The sequence below is a fragment of the Rana temporaria genome, chromosome 9 (assembly GCF_905171775.1).
Source record: "Rana temporaria chromosome 9, aRanTem1.1, whole genome shotgun sequence".
NCBI lineage: Eukaryota > Metazoa > Chordata > Amphibia > Anura > Ranidae > Rana > Rana temporaria.
The window spans coordinates 90,723,510-90,745,043 of record NC_053497.1 but is presented as its reverse complement, the minus strand read 5'-3'; the positions used below and the strand labels follow the sequence as shown (position 1 = coordinate 90,745,043).

General features: G+C 45.1%; 1 protein-coding gene across 1 annotated transcript; it reads left to right on the top strand.

Moving 5' to 3' along the window:
• Positions 1-422: 422 nt before the first annotated feature.
• On the top strand, positions 423-16,791 carry VBP1 (VHL binding protein 1). The gene is made up of 6 exons (XM_040323915.1): positions 423-530; positions 4,877-5,001; positions 5,079-5,145; positions 6,650-6,748; positions 9,010-9,148; positions 16,364-16,791. The coding sequence occupies exons 1-6, from the start codon at positions 453-455 to the stop codon at positions 16,432-16,434; spliced, it is 579 nt and encodes a 192-aa protein (XP_040179849.1). The 5' UTR covers positions 423-452; the 3' UTR covers positions 16,435-16,791.
• Positions 16,792-21,534: the final 4,743 nt, after the last annotated feature.

Genomic DNA, 21,534 nt, shown 5'->3' with positions numbered 1-21,534 from the left:
GGACATTTACGGACAGATGCAAAAATTACGGATTTTACAAACTGTTTGTAAATTTACTGATGGTTGCCAACTCTGTGCTCTACACTCCTTTATACTACTCCACACTCCCCTATACTACTCCACACTACACTCTTATACTATTCCACACTCCTCTATACTACTCCACACTCCCCTATACTACTCTACACTACACTCTTATACTATTCTACACTCCTCTATACTACTATACACTCTTATACTATTCCACCCTCTTCTATACTACTATACACTACTCCACACTCCTCTATACTACTCCACACTCTTATTATACTATTCCACATTCCTCTATGCTCCTCCACAGCTCTCCCCACCACACACGTCTCGGCCAATCAGTGTTCCGGGGGGCGGGGTTAAACAGACGCCGCGAATGTTGTAATAAAACGCGGGGACGCAAGGCACGCAAAGTTTCCAAGATGGCGACGGCCAATGAGGGTGTTGGTGCCGGTGGTATAAAGAGCTCGCACCTCGGGATCCCGGAGGCCGTGTTTGTGGTGAGGACGCGGTGTATGGACGGACATGTGTGGTGTGTGTGGGGGGCGGTTGTGGACGGTGCTGTACTGTGTGCTCCGTGTCCATACAAGGAGAAATCCCCTGCCTGCCCCGTAATGCGGAGCGCCCCTCCTCCCCTGCACAGCACATGGCAGCGCCCCTGTCCGCAGACGTGCCCGGGGGAGCTTTGTCCCTTAGCAGTGTGGTTTATAAAGCTTATTAGTGACAGAATTGTTGCTATGGGTTACTGAATTGTGTACATTTCCAGCCATCACCAGGCAGAAGTGACGCTTCATTCCAGACACACTCACTAATGATCACATTTATTTTATGCAGAGAAATGTGACTTCATCTCCTATTTGGGGACAGGCAGCTCCTTCAGGAGGAGAGATGAACTCATCAGTCTTCTGCTGAGTCTTCAACGTCCAATCAGCATGCTGAGGCAGAGGGGCGTCACCCCTCTATATCCTAAAGGATAACTTCATCATTTGACAAAAAATAATACACTTTGTTTTCTGCAGGTAATGTACATTTTTGTTGCAGGAGCCTGTAAAGCGTGGCACCAGCAGGTTATCAGTGTAAGCTGTCTACCCACACCTTTCACACTGACAGAATCAATGACCAACCAAAGCAAGGGGCAGGGCGTAAAACTGACTTAACCACAGGGTTTTACCAAGTAACACCCCCCCCCATTTTTACATATGCCACTGTTGAATGCAACTAAGGGCTCATTAACAAGTGCACTGCTGCTCCTCTGAAAAGCTTTCCGAGTGTGTTTGACAGGTAGTGGAGGTGATATGTTGTCTCCTCGCCTCCTGGATTAAACCATAATTTGCAATGCGTGCGATTGTGGCACGGTAGTATGTCAATTAGAGTTTAAATTGGTTGTGAGGAGGTGACCCTGTGCCCAATGATCTCTGACTTCTCCCATGTTGTTCAGGTAGGTCTCCACCTCCTTAAAGGGGGGTGACAACCCTCATGTTTTTTCACCTTAATGCATCCTATGCATTGTAATGAAGTGGTTGAGGTGTTTGTAATCATATCAGTGGGCATCGATGTTGTTCTTCTATATAGCTATGATGCAGTGTGTAAGCACTGTCACCCTAGAGCAGGAAGTGTTACTGGCAGGTTAAGCTTGTGAAAAATCAGAAAAAAGCTTAATGCTGCCACCACATTACTTAAAGCGGAGGTTCACACAAAAAGTGAACCTCTGCTTTTCGGCTCCCTCCCCCCTCCGGTGTCACATTTTGGTACCTTTTCATGGGGGAGGGTATTTGCACCACTTCTGGATTCTGAGTCCCGCCCCTTCACGTCCCCATCCCCCCCCCCCGCTGTCTTCTGGAAAACATTGTTCCCAGGAGATAGCGGGGACCAGTGACGGCGTGCCGCGATACATGCGCAGTAGGGAATCGGGCAGTGAAGCCGCAACTCTTCACTTCCTAATTCCCTCACCGAAGATGGCGATGGAAGCAGCCGCGGACCTGAGCAATTGCTCAGCCTCGTCTGCTGACATCTCGGGCGCGCTGGACAGGTAACTTTTTTTTTTTTTTTTTTTTTTTTTTTTTTTTTCAAATATATGTGTTTTATTGTTTTCCAAAAAGGAGAAGAAACAGAAGAAAAAGCATAGAGAAAGTACACTACAGAACAAAATACAGTAACTGACATTTACAGGTACCTAGGAAGCACAACATCAACTGTAACATTGGCGCGATATTGAGTTATAAGGCCGTCTGTGATTATATAAAATGCCCACTCACGGGAGTCTCGCCTGTTGAACCTGAGTTATCCTGCTTCTGCACCGCTCCCGACCTGCTCGCAATGCCCAAACCCTAATCGGCAATATATCAATTCGCATTCTTTGAGGCCCTATACCTGAATCAAATGAGTAAGGGAAATGGGGGGGAAAAAAGAGAAACCTAGTGAGGCAAAAAGACAGAAGAAGTTGTAAATTGGAGGGGGGGGGGGGGGGGGGGGGGGGAACCTGAGGGGCTTGGCCCATGTAGGGTGGCTGTTACAATTCTCCTATTTGTTCTATGCTGTCGCTCAAGTGACTAACAAAGCCGCTCCTCCTTCGGAGTAAATGAACATGGTCCAGAGCAGCCATGCCTGGGAGTGTTGCTCCTGTTTGTTTTGAGCTGAGCAGACTAGGTTCTCCAGTCACCTGATCTCCTTCACTCTACGCAGCCAAATCCCCCATGGTTGGAGGATACGTTTTCTTCCACAGAAGTGGAATGCAAGCCTTGGCCGCATTTAGGAGGTGTCTCACAATCGATTTTTTTTTTGTACCTCCGAGCAGGGAGCGTAGTGGCATGAAGCAAGAAAACGGCTGGGTCATCCTTAATTTGATGGTCTGTGAATTTTTGAGTGACCGTACGGACTGTCACCCAGTATTGCTGCAGTAGAGGACAAGACCAGAAGAGGTGGAGGAGCGTCCCTTTCTCTACCTGACACCTCCAGCATCTGTCTGTGGTGGTCGGGAAGAACTTATGTAGCTGGCTGGGGAACTGTCCATTTTTGAAGGTCAGCAGCTGCAGTATTTGTAGCTGCTGGCTTTTAAAAAATAAAATCGGGTGGACCTCCACTTTAAAATACCTAGGGTTGTCCAGATACCGATACCAGTATCGGTATCGGGACCGATACCGAGTATTTGCGGGAGTACTCGTACTCGCGCAAATACCCCCGATACCTAAATAGAATACTTCCCCCCCCACCGCTGCCGCCGCATCGCGCCGCCGCATCGCGCCGCCGCATCGAGGGACATGGCTAGAGGGACATTGCTGCATATGTGAGGGACATGGCTAGAGGGACATGGCTGCATATGTGAGGGACATTGCTAGAGGGACATGGCTGCATATGTGAGGGACATTGCTAGAGGGACATGGCTGCATATGTGAGGGACATGGCTGCATATGTGAGGGACATGGCTAGAGGGACATGGCTGCATATGTGAGGGACATGGCTAGAGGGACATGGCTGCATATGTGGGGGACATGGCTGCATATGGGGGGGACATGGCTGCATTTGGGGGGGACATTTAAAAAAAGTATCGGTATTCGGTATCGGCGACTACTTGAAAAAAAGTATCGGTACTTGTACTCGGTCCTAAAAAAGTGGTATCGGGACAACCCTAAAAATACCCCCTGAGCACAATAAACATTCCACTATAAACGTTGTTAAAATTCTTACCCCAGCACTTGCAGTTTACAGCTTTCAGTGCGGCTGGCTCTTGCTCTGTCCATGCTGTTTCTCTGAACTTCTGGTCTTCAGGAAGAGTGACTCCATATGATACTGCATTAGAAAGGAGCCATCGTGAAACGGGAAACCTTAGAAGTGGTCATGGCACCAGATTAAACTGAAACCTAGGCAATAGAGCTGTATGATTAATCGTTAAAAGATCTTGATCCAAACTCCCCCACAGTCTTAACCTGACATTTCTTTGTTTCTGTGTGACGATATCTGTCGATCTGCCCACAGGAGGCATTGTGTCGACGTGTATAAATATGTGACCCGGTCGTTAAGCGGTTAATGTCAGTTTTAGCCCTGGTTCACACTGGTGCAATTTGACATGAAATTGCATGTCAAATCCGCTGCATTTCCCGGCAATGGCACCGTCCCGATCGGTGCGACTCTGCGGCGCTGCACCAATTTCAAAAAGTAGTTTCTGTACTACTTTTTGTGACCCGCAATTTACATTAACATCTGTGCAGAAAACTGCCGCAGGCAAGATCGAGACTGACACGCAGGAGTGAAATCGTGCGAGTTCAGCTGGACTTGCACAGCTTCATTCCCGCAGCCCAGTGTCAACCTGGAATACTGATGCCCAGCATGCACCTCTGAATATTGCGCTATGCTCCAGCGGCCGTAGCACTGATTGTTTAGAAAGTTGCTGTAACAGAGGGCAGCGATGGAGGAAGGTCCCGCCCCGTTGTTATGGCAACCGCCTTAAAGGGGTTGTAAAGATACAAGTAGTGTCATTTCCTGTCGGGAAATAATGCAACTTTTGCTCGCAGTACTGACTCCTAGGAAATAATGACTCGCATTTCCCAGGAGCACAGTTGAGGGGGGAAGTGACGAGGAGCGCCACAGATCAGGAAGTGGCAGATTAGGAGCCACTACATAGCATAGTTTTTGGTAAGTAAAACAATATTTTTCCCCAATATTTCTTAATTTTATTAAAGGTCTGTAAAAAGGCAAAAAAAAAAAATCGGGGTGGAACTCCGCTTTAAGTGCTCATTTTGGGGGTGGGGGTGTTTTGGCCAGAACTTTAGGAAATGGTGAAAACCACTGTGCTAATCACAATACTGCAGTAATGTGAAGAAAATTGACCTTTCACTCTGATCTGTTATAGGAAGATGTGGATTCATTCATGCAGAAACCTGGAAATGAAACAGCTGACGTAGTGCTGAAGCGATTAGATGAACAGTATCAGAAGTATAAGTTCATGGAATTGAATCTTTCTCAGAAGAAAAGGAGGTGCGTACTCTTACCGACGTATGTGTGTGTTTTTTATTTTTTAAATTAAAAGTTTGATTTTTTTTTTCTTTTGGCAGACTAAAGAGTCAGATCCCAGACATAAAACAGACGTTAGAAATTTTGAAGCATATGCAAAAGAAAAAGGTAACCGTTGTCTCTTCCAAGCAATGTACTTATTTTATGTTTCTTTTTATTTGAAATGCTTTATTAGAAAGTTTTTCATGTGATAACAGAGAAGCACAAAAAAAATTTGGCAATTGAAACGTGAGTTGCTCCAATACAAGGTCAACTAACGTACAACTACATACAATCTGTATGGGATTAAAATACATCGGACATAGTGGTAAACGGTCACAAATCCTTGTAACCGCTTGTTGTGCCGCTCAAGGTGCTCTGCTGTAGTTCTGCAACAGCTGGAGGTCCGCTAATTGCATATCCCTGGCCTAGGCTATAAGAAAATTGCCAAGACGCTGAAACTGAGCTGCAGCACGGTGGCCAGGACCATACAGTGGTTTAGGAAGACCGGTTCCACTCAGAACAGGCCTTGCTATGGTCAACCAAAGAAGTTGAGTGCTTGTGCTCGGCATCATATCCAGAGGTTGTCTTTGGGAAAATAGACGTATGAGTGCTGCCAGCGTTGCATTGAAGGAGTGGGGTGTCGGTGTTCAAACCATACACTGCACACTGCATCAAATTGGTCTGCATGGCTGTGGTCCCAAAGGGAAGCCTCTTCTAAAAGCTGGGTTCACACCTATGCGAATTGGATGTATTTTTTTTTTTTTTTTTCTACCCTGCATCCACTTGCATAGCAGGAGAATGTGACCGGCTCTTTTCCTTCTACTTCACAATTATGTGCCACTTTGTGTTGGTCTTATCACGTAAAATACATTTTACATTTTTGGTTGTAACATGACAATGTGGAGAATTTCAAGGGGGTGTGAATACTTTTTCGTGTGTGATCCCCAGCCTGTTACTGGACAGTGAAAGAAGCTGCACAGTGATGAGCTTGGCTGTCACTCTTTTACCCACATGCTTCTTGTCAGCACATAATTTGATTGTCTTGTACTGCTTATACTTATCGCACTTCAGCCCTGCTGTACAGGAATTGCAGGTACTTAAATGCTACCTCTTATGGTTTAAGAAAAAAAGTGTGTTTTATTTTATTTTTACCATGGAGCCTGCAAAGCAAATTGGTACCCACAATCACAGTCCTGCAGACTCTCCTGACAGCTGTCTGCCTGTATCTCCGCATGGCCAGACATTTACTCAGCTGCAGGAAGTGTTGGTACATTACAAGGATGCTGGTGAGTGCCTTGGTAGCTCATTGGGAAAAGCCATCTGTCACAATGGCAGATGGGACTTGTAGTTCATATATTCATTCCTAAATCGCTGTGACTGAATGACGCAGCTATCGCGGTGGGGCTGCTGCATTAATATGTCACACCCTAAATACAAGTGTAACATGTTACTAAAGGTGAACTTTTAACACTTCTTGCATTAACAAAAAAATACAAATTTAAATGATGTATTACAGAGCTCTAATTTGTCATTTTACACCTGCCTAGAGTTCAAAGGACTGCTAGAAATCTTAAATCTTTTTTTCCTGGGTTTAGATACACTTTTAAGTGAAAACTTTCTTTCTTGACAGGGCACTACAGGGCCAATGGAAACAAGGTTTTTATTGGCAGATAATCTATATTGTAAAGCATCGGTACCGCCTACAGACAAAGTCTGCTTGTGGCTTGGGGTAAGTTTAGAAGAACGGCAAATGTGTCTCCTAAATAAGATATTTATAAAATATTTGCACTTTTTATGTTTTGTATTTTAAAAGGATGCGATGTAATGTTTACTTACAGCTGTTATATGGTAAGTGATAAACAGCATTAATCATCTGTGGTGAACTACTTCTTTTTTTTTTTTTTTTTTTTGTAACTTTGAATTACAAAAAAGCTTTTGTCCCGAGGCGACAAGCAGGAGACGCTATTGGAAGGATAATACAACTTCAGCACATAGCCCATAGTCGATCGGTAGTGTCCATGTTATTGTCTCTTGACATGAATAAAGCCTTCCACACCTTGTCCTGGCCTTATTTGATGACGGTGCTCGGACACTATGGTTTTGGTTCTTCCTTCTTGCGATGGATTTTGGCTCTGTATGACTCTCCCCAGGCTAAAATAAAAGATTACACTCATCTAGGTGGATGCAGCATTGACCTGATGCTGCTCCCCCCCCCCCTCTGGCTCTGTAGTGAGAAATGAGTAATCAAACACAGAAAATTACTGTTATCCCTCCCCTTCCACTCTGGGCAGAGAGCCTGGACTGTCAGTCAGTGGCTTGCTGGACTGTAGAGGGGGCTGGCTTGGGCTCTCTGGATCACTGAGAGGCTGAGCCAAGTGCCGGTTTTGGGTGGTGCCTGACCATGTTTGGGATCTTTTCCCCAGCCTGGACTGCCTGAAAACAGGTCACTGTAGTGCAGAATTAACCACACTCCTGTGATCTATAGAAGAAGTTCAGTCATAAAGCTTTGACCATGCATCTCCCTTTTTTAAGTTCCAAACTGACCAAAAAATACAGACAATGTACAATTGATAAAAAAAAGTGTTGTAAAACGGTGCAGTCATTATATGCATAGCATGAAACCTAAATAAGAGCGTATAAATTCATATTCACTTGTGATCCATGTGCACTTATCCATAAATGATCGATTGCACTTTCAATCAATAAGGTAAACCAAAGTGAATACACATCAAATCCATATAAGCTTGTGTTCACTTATGATCCATGTAAACATATCCGTGACCAGTGTTTGAATTTAAAGTTCCAGTTGAGAAGTGTCCTTCAAGTTTATCTTATATTTTTTCAAAACCTGTACTAATATGTACTGTATTATTCTCAATAAAATATTTGACAAAGAATTTAAAATTCCAAGGAGAAATATTAATCCAGAATGGCACACAAGGCCGCCACCAGTGAATCAACCCAGTAGCTGATAAAGTAAAAAGTAATGTTTTGCATTATAACTAGTTTGATACCTGTTGAAATCGAGCTGTTTTATTCACCTCCGTCACTCCTGAATCATTATTCTCACTGACTTCCTGGTTTGCGGTGCGCATTAATTCTTGCTACATCACGGCCTAATGGGAACTACAGTTCCCATTAGGCTTAGCCTCCATGCCTGTGAGGGATAAGAGGGCATCTTACCGCAGGGCTGTAGACATAGGGAGGGGGTGAGCACATTCTGCTTTCCACCATGCAAAACGGCTCAGATGCTGGTGGAAAGCAAGAAGAGGAGAGACAGGAAATGGCATTTTCAAACCTGGATTACTGTATTTTGGAGGTCAAAAGGAAAAACGAGGTAAGTGATATTTAAATGCTCTAGCTTACAGCAATCAATTGATCTAATAAAAAAACAAACCTTTAGTGTTACTTTAGGATGGTTAGAATATGAATATATCTAGCTATCAGAAGCAACAAAAAATGTCAACCTTATTTATAGTGGGATGTAAACCACTTAAAATATGAACAAGGCATATCCCTCTATGGTGTATACATGTCTCAATCCAGAGAATGAAGTGTCATTGCCTGGTTCCTCTGCTATCTGCATGAGCCTCTTCTGACAAGTTTTCCAGATGCCAAGAAAAAAGTGATAAGGTAGGGAGCTCCAGCACACAGTCTGTGCTTTACAGTCTTGGCTCTGTCCCTGTGTGTTGTATGAAGAGGGGTGTGTCCCTTCACCCAATCACGCTGAGTGAGCGATAACTTCATCTTCCTACCCACCACTTTCTGAAAGCTCACACAAGCAATGTAAATTCTGGACTTTGGATATATGTCGAGAGAAGACTACAGATAAACAAAACTTGTGTAAGATTTGTTTCATCTCTGTATCACCTGAGGCTAGTCGTTTCACGAAGTGTATGTCTAGGGTTTACAACCACTTTAGGTTTTATAGTTTAGTATATATTTTTACAATGTACTTTTTATTTTAACAATTTTTTTTTTTCTTCTAAGGCCAATGTGATGCTTGAATATGATATTGATGACGCTCAGGCTTTGCTAGAGAAGAATTTGTCAACAGCCACCAGAAACCTTGAGTCCACAGAACAGGACCTTGACTTTTTGCGGGACCAGTTTACCACAACAGAAGTCAGTATCCTTTTTGTGGTGATGTTAAATTATTGGTCGTCTCAGAAGTGGTTTTTAGTTGGTTTTATTTGAATAGTAGCTGTTGTTGGACAATTGCGGAGGTTGACTGTTTATGTAAAGAACCACAATAAGGTAGAGGCATTGGTGAAATTAACCTGTCTTAAAGCGGGAGTTCAACCGAATTTTTTTTTCTCTAGTCGTCTTCCAGGACAGCCTCTTGAGACCTTGGGCTCCTCCCTCCGGGACAGGAAACACGTACACCCTTTTCTTTAAAGGGCGGTCCTCTAGATCTCCTCAGTTATTGTGTTTCCTGCCAGAAGGGAAGGAGCACGTTTTTTAAGGGACTTTTAAAATGCTGGATTCCCTCTCTGCCTGGTACCCCTCTGCTCCTGCTAGGAAGAGAAAGGTCACCGTTTTTCACTGCTGTCTAAAGCTCAGAGAGAGTGGGAACCCTTGATGTCGGCATCCCCCCCCGCAGTACCCAGTACCTGTTGCGTTGGTCTCCTTCTCAGAGCACAGCGCGGTACATCAGCTATGGCGGCGGCGAGAGACGCTGGCTGGCCATGCCGCTCTGCACTGCAGATCCTCTTCCGGAGCGGCGCTGAGGGGCGGGACGGATGCGTTCCACAAGGCGGAAGTGCGTCACCGGAACGGCGTCATCAAGGGGCGCTGTCGAAACCTAGTCCCATTCGACTTAGGCGCGGCAGTGGAAGGAAGGCACACGGAGCGGTGTGTTCCATACGCAGCCGGGCTGTTTAAGGACACAGGACCGATGGAGGAAGCGAGGCAGGCCACAGACTCCGGGTCCACCGGCTCCGGCGTCTCCCAGGTAAGGGGGGCTAGGCTGACTCTTCACTTACCTTGGGGGACATGGTCTGAATTATCTCAGGACCTTTTCTCCCTCCCTGGGCAGGGCCTGTGGTGGAGGGCTCCCCAGCACTTACCTTTTCTGGCACACGGGTGGTTGTCAGGGGGCATTGTCTTTTATACTAAAACATGGTGTTTGTGTTTGATTTTAGGTCAAATCTCAGGACAAAACGCCAGCACAAGCCCCTAAAAGAAAGTGCGCTGTATGTGGGGAAAAATTGGGTTCCAGCTGGAAAAAGCCTCTATGTGTAGAGTGCATCTCCAGTCTGGTCAAAGATGACTCTGTGGCAGAATGCCAAAAAGTCTTATCATCTGTAAAAGATGAGCTAGCATCCACTTTCAAATCTTTCCGGGGAATGATGGATAGGATGCAGATGCCGTCCCCGGTATATAGGACCCCTAGTGCCCCGTCCTTGGCAACTCCGGTCGAAGGGGATGAGCATGAGGAGGAGGAAGCAGGAGGGTCCACTCGGTCCCAGGCTTCCTCTCAGGTAGATTCAGCTTCTGGCTCTGAGCTAGAAGAAGAAGACTCTTCCAGGGGGACTAGATATAGACTGTCTCTAGAAGATGTGGGAGACTTGCTTAAAGCAATATATGAAACCCTAGAGATCCGAGAGGAACAGGTCCAGCTATCTAAGCACGACCAACTTTATCAAGGTAGTGCTGTAAAGACCAGGTGTTTTCCTGTTCATAAGTCGTTGGTGGAAACGATCTTGTTGGAGTGGGAGCAACCAGAAAAAATACCTTTTTTTGCAGGGAACCTAAAGCGTAGATTTCCTTTTGAGGAAGATACAACGCTCCCATGGAACAAAGTTCCAAAGCTAGATGCACCTCTGGCCAGGGTATCAAAAAGAACTGACCTGGCCTTCGATGACCTTGGAACACTTAAAGATCCGATGGATAAAAGGGGTGACATCATTTTAAAAAGGGCATGGGATGCTTCCACTATTGCACTTAAACCAGCGTTGGCGGCTACCTGCGTAGCCAGGAACTTGGAGTGTTGGCTTAATCAACTCCAAGCGCATATCACTGCTGGTACATCCAGGCAGCAGATCTTAAAATCTTTCCCGTTGCTCTTGAAGGCGGCTGGCTTCCTAGCCGATGCTTCCTCAGAATCGGTGAAGCTTGCAGCCAGATCCGCAGCGTTGGTCAACGCAGCCAGAAGGTCGGTCTGGTTAAAGACATGGACGGGTGACGCCGCATCAAAATTAAAACTCTGCGGCTTACCTTTTTCTGGCGATCACTTATTTGGTCCGGGTCTCCAGGAGGCACTAGAAAGGACACAAGACAAAAAGAAAGCCTTCCCGGAAAGAAAAAAGAAAGAAAATAAACGCTTTTTTCGAGGGTTTAGGCAAAACCAGAAAGACCGGGATTCACATCCTAAAAAACATTGGGCGGGCCAAAAGGGACGTGGAAGAGGAGGAATCTTGTTTAACCCTCCTCAGGTTCCCCCCAAAACCCAGTGACACTCAGGTCCCTGTGGGAGGAAGATTGGGGGAGTTCCTCTCACAATGGACAGAATTAACAGTCAGTCCGTTTGTACACGACCTCATAGAAAACGGCTACAGGCTGGAATTCTCAGTTCCCCCTCCCCCAATATTTTTGGTCACTCAACCTCCCAGAGACCGGGAGAAGGCAGAGGCCCTGGGTCTCCTTTTAGGGGACCTGTTGGATCAGAGGGTTCTGTTGGAAGTTCCCCAGGAGGAGGAAGGTCAGGGGGTGTATTCACATGTCTTCGTGGTGAAAAAGCCCTCAGGAAAGTACAGACTGATTTTAAACCTTCGTCCCCTCAACAAGTGGGTCCGGTACAAACGGTTCAGAATGGAATCGATATTTTCAGTCACCAGTCTGATCTTCCCAAAGTGTTATATGGCCACCGTGGACTTACGGGACGCATATTTACACATTCCGATCCGTCAGGAATGCCAAAAATTCCTGCGTCTAGCGGTAAGACTGGGTTCTGCTACCAAACATCTGCAATTCAGGGCCCTCCCCTTTGGCCTGTCTTCCTCGCCAAGGATTTTTACCAAAGTCCTAGCAGAAGCCCTGGCACCACTGAGACTCCAAGGAGTAACAATAGTGCCTTACCTAGACGATCTGTTGTTCATAGCCCCGTCTGGTCATCAGTTAGAGAGCGACCTGAAGGTAGCCCTGTCTTTCCTGCGTTCCCTGGGTTGGCTGGTCAACGAAGAAAAATCGCAGATGATACCATCACAGGAGGTGATGTACCTGGGATACAGAATATCCTCAGTAGAAAAGAAGATTTTCCTTCCCCAGGAAAAAATTCTCAAACTGGATCAGGCGGTTGCTTTTCTCCAGACGAATCAGGAGATCAGCATAAGGCAAGTTATGCGAGTTCTGGGTCTGATGTCGGCCTGTTTTCCGGCGGTACCCTGGGCCAGATTTCATTCGCGTCCTCTCCAGGCACATATGCTCAAACTTTGGAGTGGCAGGAAGGAGGATTTGGACCTCACAATACCTATCCCAAAGAGCATTCAAAGAAACCTATGGTGGTGGAGAGCCAGAGAAAACCTGGACAAGGGTCTTCTCTGGGATCCGCCAGTGGCTCTGGTAATGACCACCGATGCCAGCAGGGGGGGTTGGGGAGCCCACCTGGGAGAAGTTTGGACCCAGGGTCAGTGGTCGTCCTCGGAGGTTCTTCGGTCATCAAACCAAAAAGAACTGTTAGCCGTTCTAAAAGCCATTCAGGGCTTCAAGTGCTATCTAGTGGGTCAGCATCTACAAATCAGGACGGACAACGCTGCCACAGTAGCTTATATAAACAAGCAAGGAGGCACAAGGAGCCCAGCCCTCCAGGCAACAGCTACACAGATCTTGATCTGGGCAGAGAAAAATCTGGTACACCTTTCAGCTGTCCACTTAAAGGGCTCACTGAATACCCTGGCAGATTTCCTCAGCAGACAGGTAGTATGTCAGGACGAGTGGTCTCTAGACCAGGAGACTTTCTACCAGATAGTCTCACTCTGGGGACTACCAGAGGTGGACCTGTTCGCAGCAAAGGAGAACAGGAAGGTTACAACATATTTTTCCATTCACCCACAAGACAAAGCGAAGGGGATAGATGCCTTCTCACATCCTTGGCATTTCAGCCTGGCATACGCATTCCCTCCAGTGAGGTTGATTCCCAGGGTAATTCAAAAATTTCTCAGGGAACCCGCGGATCTGATTCTGATCACGCCTTTCTGGCCCAAGAGGCCATGGTTCGCCAGCCTGTGGAGGCTGGCCCTGTATCCACCTTGGACACTTCCAGAGAAAGTAGATCTACTGTCTATAGGTCCAGTCCTTCATCCTCAGATAAAGAACCTGAAACTAACTGCCTGGTTTCTGAAGAGCAACTATTGAAAGCACGGGGTTTTTCGGATAAAGTGGTCACGACTCTCTTAGGGTGTCGCAAACCGGTAACTAGAGCAATATACTCTAAGGTGTGGAAAAAATTCAATTCCTGGAAGATACAACAAGGAATGAATCATTCTGGCATCCCAGTAGTGCTAGAATTTTTGCAGGCAGGTGCGGACTTAGGCTTATCAGTCAGCACTCTCAAAGTACAGGCGGCTGCCTTAAGTATTTTTTTGGATGTACCTCTTCAACAGGATCGCTTCGTCAAAAACTTTTTCAAAAGTCTGACAAGATCTAATCCAACTAGGATTAGAGCCTGTCCCTCTTGGGATCTGTCCTTGGTACTAAAGGCTCTTACTAACAAACCATTTGAACCGCTGGAAGAGTCTTCTCTGAAACATGTTACCCTTAAAACAGTCTTTCTAGTGGCCATAGCCTCAGCCAGGAGAGTCAGCGATCTTCAGGCCCTCTCTATTAGGGAACCCTTCCTATCTGTATTTGATGATAGGATAATTCTTAGGACGGATCCTAGCTTCCTACCCAAGGTAGCCTCTACCTTTCATAGGACTCAGGACATTGTCCTACCAACCCTGCTTTCCTCTTCAGAAAATGATGAAGGGGAATTTTTGTCCTTATTGGATGTTAAAAGAAGTCTTTTATTTTACTTAGAAGTCACAAAGGAATTTAGACTATGTGACTCACTTTTTGTTAACTTCTCAGGTGCCCGCAAGGGTCACAGAACATCAAAATCCTCTATTGCCAGATGGCTCAGGATGTTGATTGTAGAAGCATATACGTTAGGGGGTAGGGAACCACCTACAGTTAAAGCACATTCTACTCGGGCAGTGGCGGTTTCCTGGGCAGAAAGAGCAGGAGCGTCCCCGGAAGAGATCTGTAAGGCGGCAGCCTGGACATCTTACTCAACCTTTGCAAGACACTACCGGTTGGACCTGCTGTCAGACAAGGATCAGGCCTTCGGACGAAGGGTCCTCCAGACAGTAGTCCCACCCTAAAAACCAGTAAGTTCTTGCTTGTCATCTCAAGAGGCTGTCCTGGAAGACGACTAGAGAAAGACCGGAGTTAGGCTTACCGGTAACTCTGTTTCTAGGAGTCTTCCAGGACAGCCGGAGTTTTTCCCACCCGGTGTCTGTTAAGGAACTGTAATTGTGGTGAAGATATAAAATGATCTAACGATGTGTTAGTAGACTATGTCTTTCAGGATCTTCTGGTATTTCTCGGGCAAACTGAGGAGGAGATCTAGAGGACCGCCCTTTAAAGAAAAGGGTGTACGTGTTTCCTGTCCCGGAGGGAGGAGCCCAAGGTCTCAAGAGGCTGTCCTGGAAGACTCCTAGAAACAGAGTTACCGGTAAGCCTAACTCCGGTCTTTTTTTTTTAACATTAGATTAAGGCTCATTTTGTCAAGGGGAATCGGGTAGTTTTTTTAAAATCGAAGCAGTACTTACCGTTTTAGAGAGCGATCTTCTCCGCCGCTTCCGGGTAAGGTCTTTGGGACTGGGCATTCCTATTTGATCGACAGGCTTCCGACGGTTGCATACATCGCGTCACGAGTAGCCGAAAGAAGCCGAACGTCGGTGCGGCTCTATACGGTGCCTGCGCACCGACGTTCGGATACTTTCGGAAAATCGTGACGCGATGTATGCGACCGTCGGAAGCCTGTCAATCAAATAGGAAAGCCCAGTCCCGCAGCCCATACCCGGAAGCGGCGGAGAAGATCGCTCTCTAAAACGGTAAGTACAGCTTCGATTTTAAAATAAACTACCCCGATTCCCCTTGACAAAATGAGCCTCAATCTAATGTTAAAAATTTTACTTTTTGGGTGAACCTCCACTTTAAAGTGTGTGTGTGTGTGTGTGTGTTTGTATATTAAGTGATTGATATTTAGTGTGTGTGTGTGTGTGTGTGTGTGTGTGGTTCCCCCCCCCCCTCTAGTTGTCTTCCAGGGCAGCATCTGAGAGATGGGGCTCCTCCCACCTGTAAACAGGAAACATTGTCCACCACTATAAAGAGTTTTTTACATACCTGCATGCCTCAGTTCTTGTGTTTTTTGCTCTGGACCAACAGGATCAGCATGCAGTTTGTTTTTATTATTTCCAGTCCCTGTGATAGTTGCAGGGGACTCCCGGGGTCTTCATCCATCTCCCACTGGGGAGTAAGCAACAGCCTCCCCAGCTGACAAAGGTATCTTGGGATGCCTCCCTGCAGTCCCCTCCTCTAGCGCTGTGGTCCAGCAGCATACACAACCTGGGCCTGCCTGTGGCGTCTGCGGGACGCCATCTAGCCTCCTCACTCCTCTCCCCTGTTAGTCATTCAGAGGGGGTGTTGCAAGATGCTGTCCGGTGAGTCCTGGGATGCAGAGTGTCGCTTTCGGTGGGCGGAACTACCGGTGATGCAGTTATGTCCGGGGCCAATTACTAAGGCAGTAAAACTGTTCAAATCACCTGTGAAAAATAATGGAAAGCCTAAAAATATGACCTGTTGGGGCTCCTTGAGGGCTGGAGTTGAGAAACACTGAGCCACACCATGCACAGACCACCTCTGTGCTTGCCAACCACTATTTGATCTAGGCTACATGGTGATATGCAGCAGACTATCTGCACCTTTTCTAAAACTGAATCCTTTTCTCTTCACTGACAAAAGTCAGGACCAGCAATAAAGCATGCGGTCCTAACTTGGCGTCAGATTGGACGGAACCCTTATGCCAAAAATGTATCGGCAAGCTGGTGACAAAAAAATCACAGGTATGCTTTAAAGATCAGTAGACGACAGGATCGTCTCGTGTGCAGCTGCTGCTCTACTGCCCTGTGATCCACACTGACTGCATCTCAGAGGGCAGTAGAAAGTGCTGCCTGTGTGAAAGGGGCCTATAAATACAAGTGTACCCCTTGGGCCCTATTTGTTCAATTTCTAAAGTTAACTGTACATTGTTTCAATTGCTTTATCTTTTCATAAGCTGGTTCCTTAACAAATCATCCAGATATGGCTAGAGTTTATAACTGGGATGTAAAAAGAAGAAACAAGTCCGATGGCACAAAAATCAAAGCATAGTTTTAATTCTTTCCAAGTAATGGTTGTTTTAGATGGGCCCTCAGCAGACCTTTGGGATGGCATTACAGTCTCATCTTCTCCCCCTTTTTTTTTTTTTCTGTCTTTCCTCTTAACCATTGATCTTGAAGCGTGCACTTTTTATTTATTTGTTTAATCCAATTTCATGCATGCCTCAAGGTATACTGGTTTTCAGTAGAAATGAGCAGAAGAATCTTTCCTCTTGCGTCCACCTAAACTCGGACTGTATAAGACCATGTACATGAGCTGCTGAAATGTGTCGCCCAGCTACTTGTAGTTCTTTACATGCCATGTCTGTATGCTCCAATAAATCCACTAAGGGCTGATGTTTTTTTATTTTTTTCCTAGTTGCGTCTTATTGCAGGGGATTGAGTAGAACACATCTTGCATGGGTTTCCTAGGGCAGTAAATTTGGACCCTGTCTGTTTTGCATCCACCTGGTGCACTGTGGGTAAAGGTATGGTGTGATCCAGCTATTTAGAGTGGTAGTCTGTGAGCACTGGTATACCTAGCCAATGCTTTGTTCCTGATTTCACCAAAACATGTACAGCAAATTTTTTTTTTTTTTTTGTATTTTATTTTTTTCTGTGAAATTGTTTTCAGTATGACAGACGCCATGCTCAAAGTTGCTGAATTGGTTGCATCCCTAGCATAAAATCAAATCCTGTTCATTGCTCCCAAAGAATTTTAGATAATTGAAGTTCTGGGGAGGCATTTATTCTAAGGCCAGTTTGTTTATCCTAGGAAACTCCTTAAAGCGGAGGTTCACCCATAGCGATCACATTTTCCCCTTAGCTTCATGCTCGTTTGGTCTAGGGGAATCGGCTATTTGTTTTAAAATATGATCCGTACTTACCCGTTTACGAGATGCATCTTCTCCGCCGCTTCCGGGTATGGGCTGCGGGACTGGGCGTTCCTTCTTGATTGACAGTCTTCCGAGAGGCTTCCGACGGTCGCATCCATCGCGTCACGATTTTCCGAAAGAAGCCGAACGTCGGTGCGCAGTATAGAGCCGCACCGACGTTCGGCTTCTTTCGGCTACGAGTGACGCGATGGATGCGACCGTCGGAAGCCTCTCGGAAGACTGTCAATCAAGAAGGAACGCCCGCTCCCGAAGACCCATACCCGGAAGCGACGGAGAAGATGCATCTCGAAAACGGTTAAGTACGGCTCATATTTTAAAACAAATAGCCGATTCCCCTAGACAAAACGAGCATGAAGCTAAGGGGAAATTAGAAAAACGAATTGGGTGAACTCCCGCTTTAAGGAACAATAAGGAAAGCTGATCTATTCTACATCAAATTTATAAAGCAAATCCTAGAATAGTTGGTTTTAAAATGACCCTTTCCTTTATTATTGTATTCAGTCATACTTTGAGAAAACTAGAAAGCATTATTTTATTTTTTTAATGCTGTTTAAAGAGCTTTTTTAGTTATCAAGCTCAGCTCAGACCTCTGCTCGGAAGTTGTATGCACAATGCTCAGCTCGACATAGTGATGTCAAATGCCTTGTGTTTTTGGGATTGGTTTAGATATGCAGGCTCCTGTTCTGGTTCCTGCCAGGCGATCAAGGACTGGTTGAGAAGCACCACATTTAAAGTAATCCCAGGGAGGCCTTCTTTAGAAGACTCTTTGCATAACAAGTTGTGTATAGGGTTTGTGAGGGATCACTTCAAATGTGCATGCTATAAGGCAGCTAGTTGGGAGTTAACTAAATGGCATGTAATATAGGGATTGCCCGTTTGATTTAACAGCCATGTCAGCAGACCATTTCCAAGCAAAAAAGAAATGTGAACTTGCAGGACTCTCGATTAATGATGGTAAAGTTGTCAAGGACAAGAAGGGGGGATTAAATGTAAAGTATATTAATGAACTTGCTTGATTTGCGTTGCATGTATGGGGAGTTTAAAATGACTACTTGGTGAGCCACTGTCCCGGAATAAGCATGTGCATATATCAAATGTACAAAAGTGTTCCAGGTCAGTGACTAACCATGAAAAGCAAACCTGGATCATCAAAAAAAATAGTTCCCATGTTTTTTCCTGAAAGACTTCTGGTAAGATATTTTAATTGCACATATTTTTTTTTTTTTTATATATAAATGCAGTTTTCTTCACAAGCACTGAATTTTTTTTTTCTTTTCATGAGCAAACGAGTATACAGCATCTACAACGAAAATGTACATTTAACCTTTATCTGGAATTTTCACGAGTATAGAGTAGGCATGTAGCACTTTTTAAAATCAAAATATTGCCACAAGAGCACATTCCTTATATCTGATGCCAGCAACCTAAGGATATAAAGTTGCTTTCTTATATAGGGCATGCTGTGATATGTAGTACTTAACAGTTTGTGAGGTGGCCAGATGTTTACCGTGCAGATCTTATCCATCTTTACTTTTGGCAGACAATCGCACTTCAGTAAAATGCTTCCCTACACCTCCTGATATTTTTCCCCACACAATGTTTAATTTGCTAAACCATGACTTGCATTAAATCATCACATTATTATGGCTTTTTGTTTTTTTATTCTGCATTGTAAAAAATATGAAATTGTTGCTATAAATGTTGCGTTTTCTGTTATTTAAGTTTAAGATCTTTTACATCAATGTATTTGGAACACCACCTGTTTAAAATGTTAGATTCTTTAGATGTCTTCACCACAGTTGGTGCCAGTTGTAGGTAGCCAAGGCTTATTAACACTGCAATGATTGTACCAGATATACACAAAACAACTTTCGACAGTTTGAATTCAGATTTTCTCCTTTTATGTGCATTTAGTAAATAAAACCCGTAAACTGTCTGCTGTGGCTATTGTCTCCACTTTCTTAGATCCAATTTTAATAAATTTCCCATTTGAATAGCCTCTAAAATTTGTTGATTATAAGTGTTTTTTAAAGGGCTTGACTTCATCTTAGTCTTGTATTGGTATAAACTGATGCTACTGGGTGCTTGTAAAGTTCAGTGCAGCTCTAGAGATCATTTGGTAAGTTCAGGTACAGTCTGTGGCTATTACTGTAAAAAGTTTCAAGTAAAACTAAATGCAAAAAACTTTGTTTTATAAAAGACGCCCTTGTTCTGTTGTCTTCATCCACTTTTTGGTTGTTGCCCGCTCTCTGCCAACTTGTATATTGCCATGGGGTGTGGCCATCCGATGACAACTCCTAGAGAACTTGGGGCAAGGGGCAGACTCTCCCGATGATGTGGGTAACCGGCAGCGAGGAAGGAGACTGCACTATTAAGAAAGGAATTGTCAAAAACCGGCTTGGTGAATGGGTACGATGCATCCAAAACCCATTCACATTGGGGGGCTGGGATCTGGGGGCTTTCAGAGTCTGATAAGCGCACCCCCCCCCCCCCGGGTCTGTACACCCTGACAAACACTGGCTAGGGTTGGCACTTGGGGGGGGGCAGAAATCCTTGCCCCATAGCACCCACCCCATGTTGAGGGCATGCATCCTGGTATGGTTCAGGGGGGGATGCTCACTTGTCCCCTCAGTTTCCTGACCTGCCAAGCAGCATGCTCAGATAAGTTCCTGTGCATACTCTTAGGTGTGCTCTGCAAAGAATCCTGGGTTGTTGTAACAAGCAAGTTTTGATACTACCTTGTTGACATGTGGCCTTTAGTATGATGATCTTGCTATAGGCTGCATATGAATTTTTTTCCCCTTTTTGGTCTGTTAAAGTGGAGTTCCACCCATTTTTTTTATGTTTGTCTGTGCTGCATGCTCTAATCTCATAGTGTTCAGAATGGACAATTTTTATTTAATTTGTTGCTTGTAAATACCTTATTCTGTAGTCCTTCATTACTTCCTCCTCCTTATTGCCTAGGCTATTTGCAAGGGTTTCTGGGATAGGCATCATGTTTCTCAGTAGTCCTTGCAAACCTGACTGAAACCTATTACATTGCTTGTGCACTGAGCATGTGCGAGATATGCAAAGCTGAAATCCAGGAAGTCATACAGTCTGGCTTCATGATGCCCACGCTTAAGATGGCCACGGTCCATTTCTAGATTATAATAATAATAAATCTAAATGCTGTAACAACCTAACAAAACGGACCTTAGTTTACAGACTAACTTTACTAGAATACATTAAGCTTGTGTATTACAGGGGTATTTATATTTAAAAAGTGAAATTGTGGGTGGAACTCCCCTTTTAAAGACATGTTTACCTAATACTACATTATGGGACATATGCTGAAATATTACTATTTCCATACATTGGGTTATGCTGTTGCCTTGAAGAGATTAAACACTGGAAAAAGAAAAGCTGTCCTTCCATCATGCCTCAGTTTTTTTTTTTTTTACTATTCTAGAATGGATGTCTTCCCACCTCCTATATCAGTGGTTCTCAACCTTCTAGTGCCATGACCCCTTGATACAATTTCCCAAGTTGTAGGGACCCCTAACAGTAAAAAAAAATTCATAGCGTAGGTTGTCAGCACCCAAGGCAAGACTAGTAATTTGTGCCCCTAACCTGCACCCCAGCCATACCGTGAACTGAATGGGTGGCTACGAATAGGCTGAGTGGGCGGCCGTGTGCTTCATGAACAGCCCAGCTGGGCGGCCGCAGGATTCGGTGACCCCCTGGCAAATCCTCATTCGACCCCCAGGTTGAGAACCACTGTCCTAGAAGAAAATTATTTTATTTTAAGCCCCAGTCCATATCGGGCTGACTTGACATAGCAAACTGCATGCCAAATTTAAGCATATTGCTGGCAGCGGCACTGTTCTCCCCCCCCCCCCCCCAAAAGTAGTTCCTGCACTACTTTTGGAGTTCAGCTGCATTCATCGTCAGGCTTATAAAGATGATCTTTCTTCTAGCGCTTTTTTTTTTTTTTTCTTTTTCCCCCAGTTACTATAGAGCATGGGTGCTCAACCTGTGGCTCTCCAGCTGTTGCAAAACTACAATTCCCATAATGCCTCAGCCTTTGGGAGACATGCTTGTACCTGTCAGCGGCTTGCAATGCCTCATGGGAATTGTAGTTCCGCAACAGCTGGAGAGCCACAGGTTGAGCACCCATGTTATAGAGCTATAAAGGACTTATTTAGAAGCTCTCTGGATTAACTGTTCTCAGCTGA

Excerpts from the sequence above, each read along its gene's own strand:
- VBP1 (XM_040323915.1), top strand. The coding sequence starts at position 453 with ATGGCGACGGCCAATGAGGGTGTTGGTGCCGGTGGTATAAAGAGCTCG. Across the intron at positions 531-4,876 it reads TCCCGGAGGCCGTGTTTGTG|GAAGATGTGGATTCATTCAT; the intron begins GTGAGGACGCGG and ends GATCTGTTATAG. Across the intron at positions 9,149-16,363 it reads GTTTACCACAACAGAAGTCA|ATATGGCTAGAGTTTATAAC; the intron begins GTATCCTTTTTG and ends CAAATCATCCAG.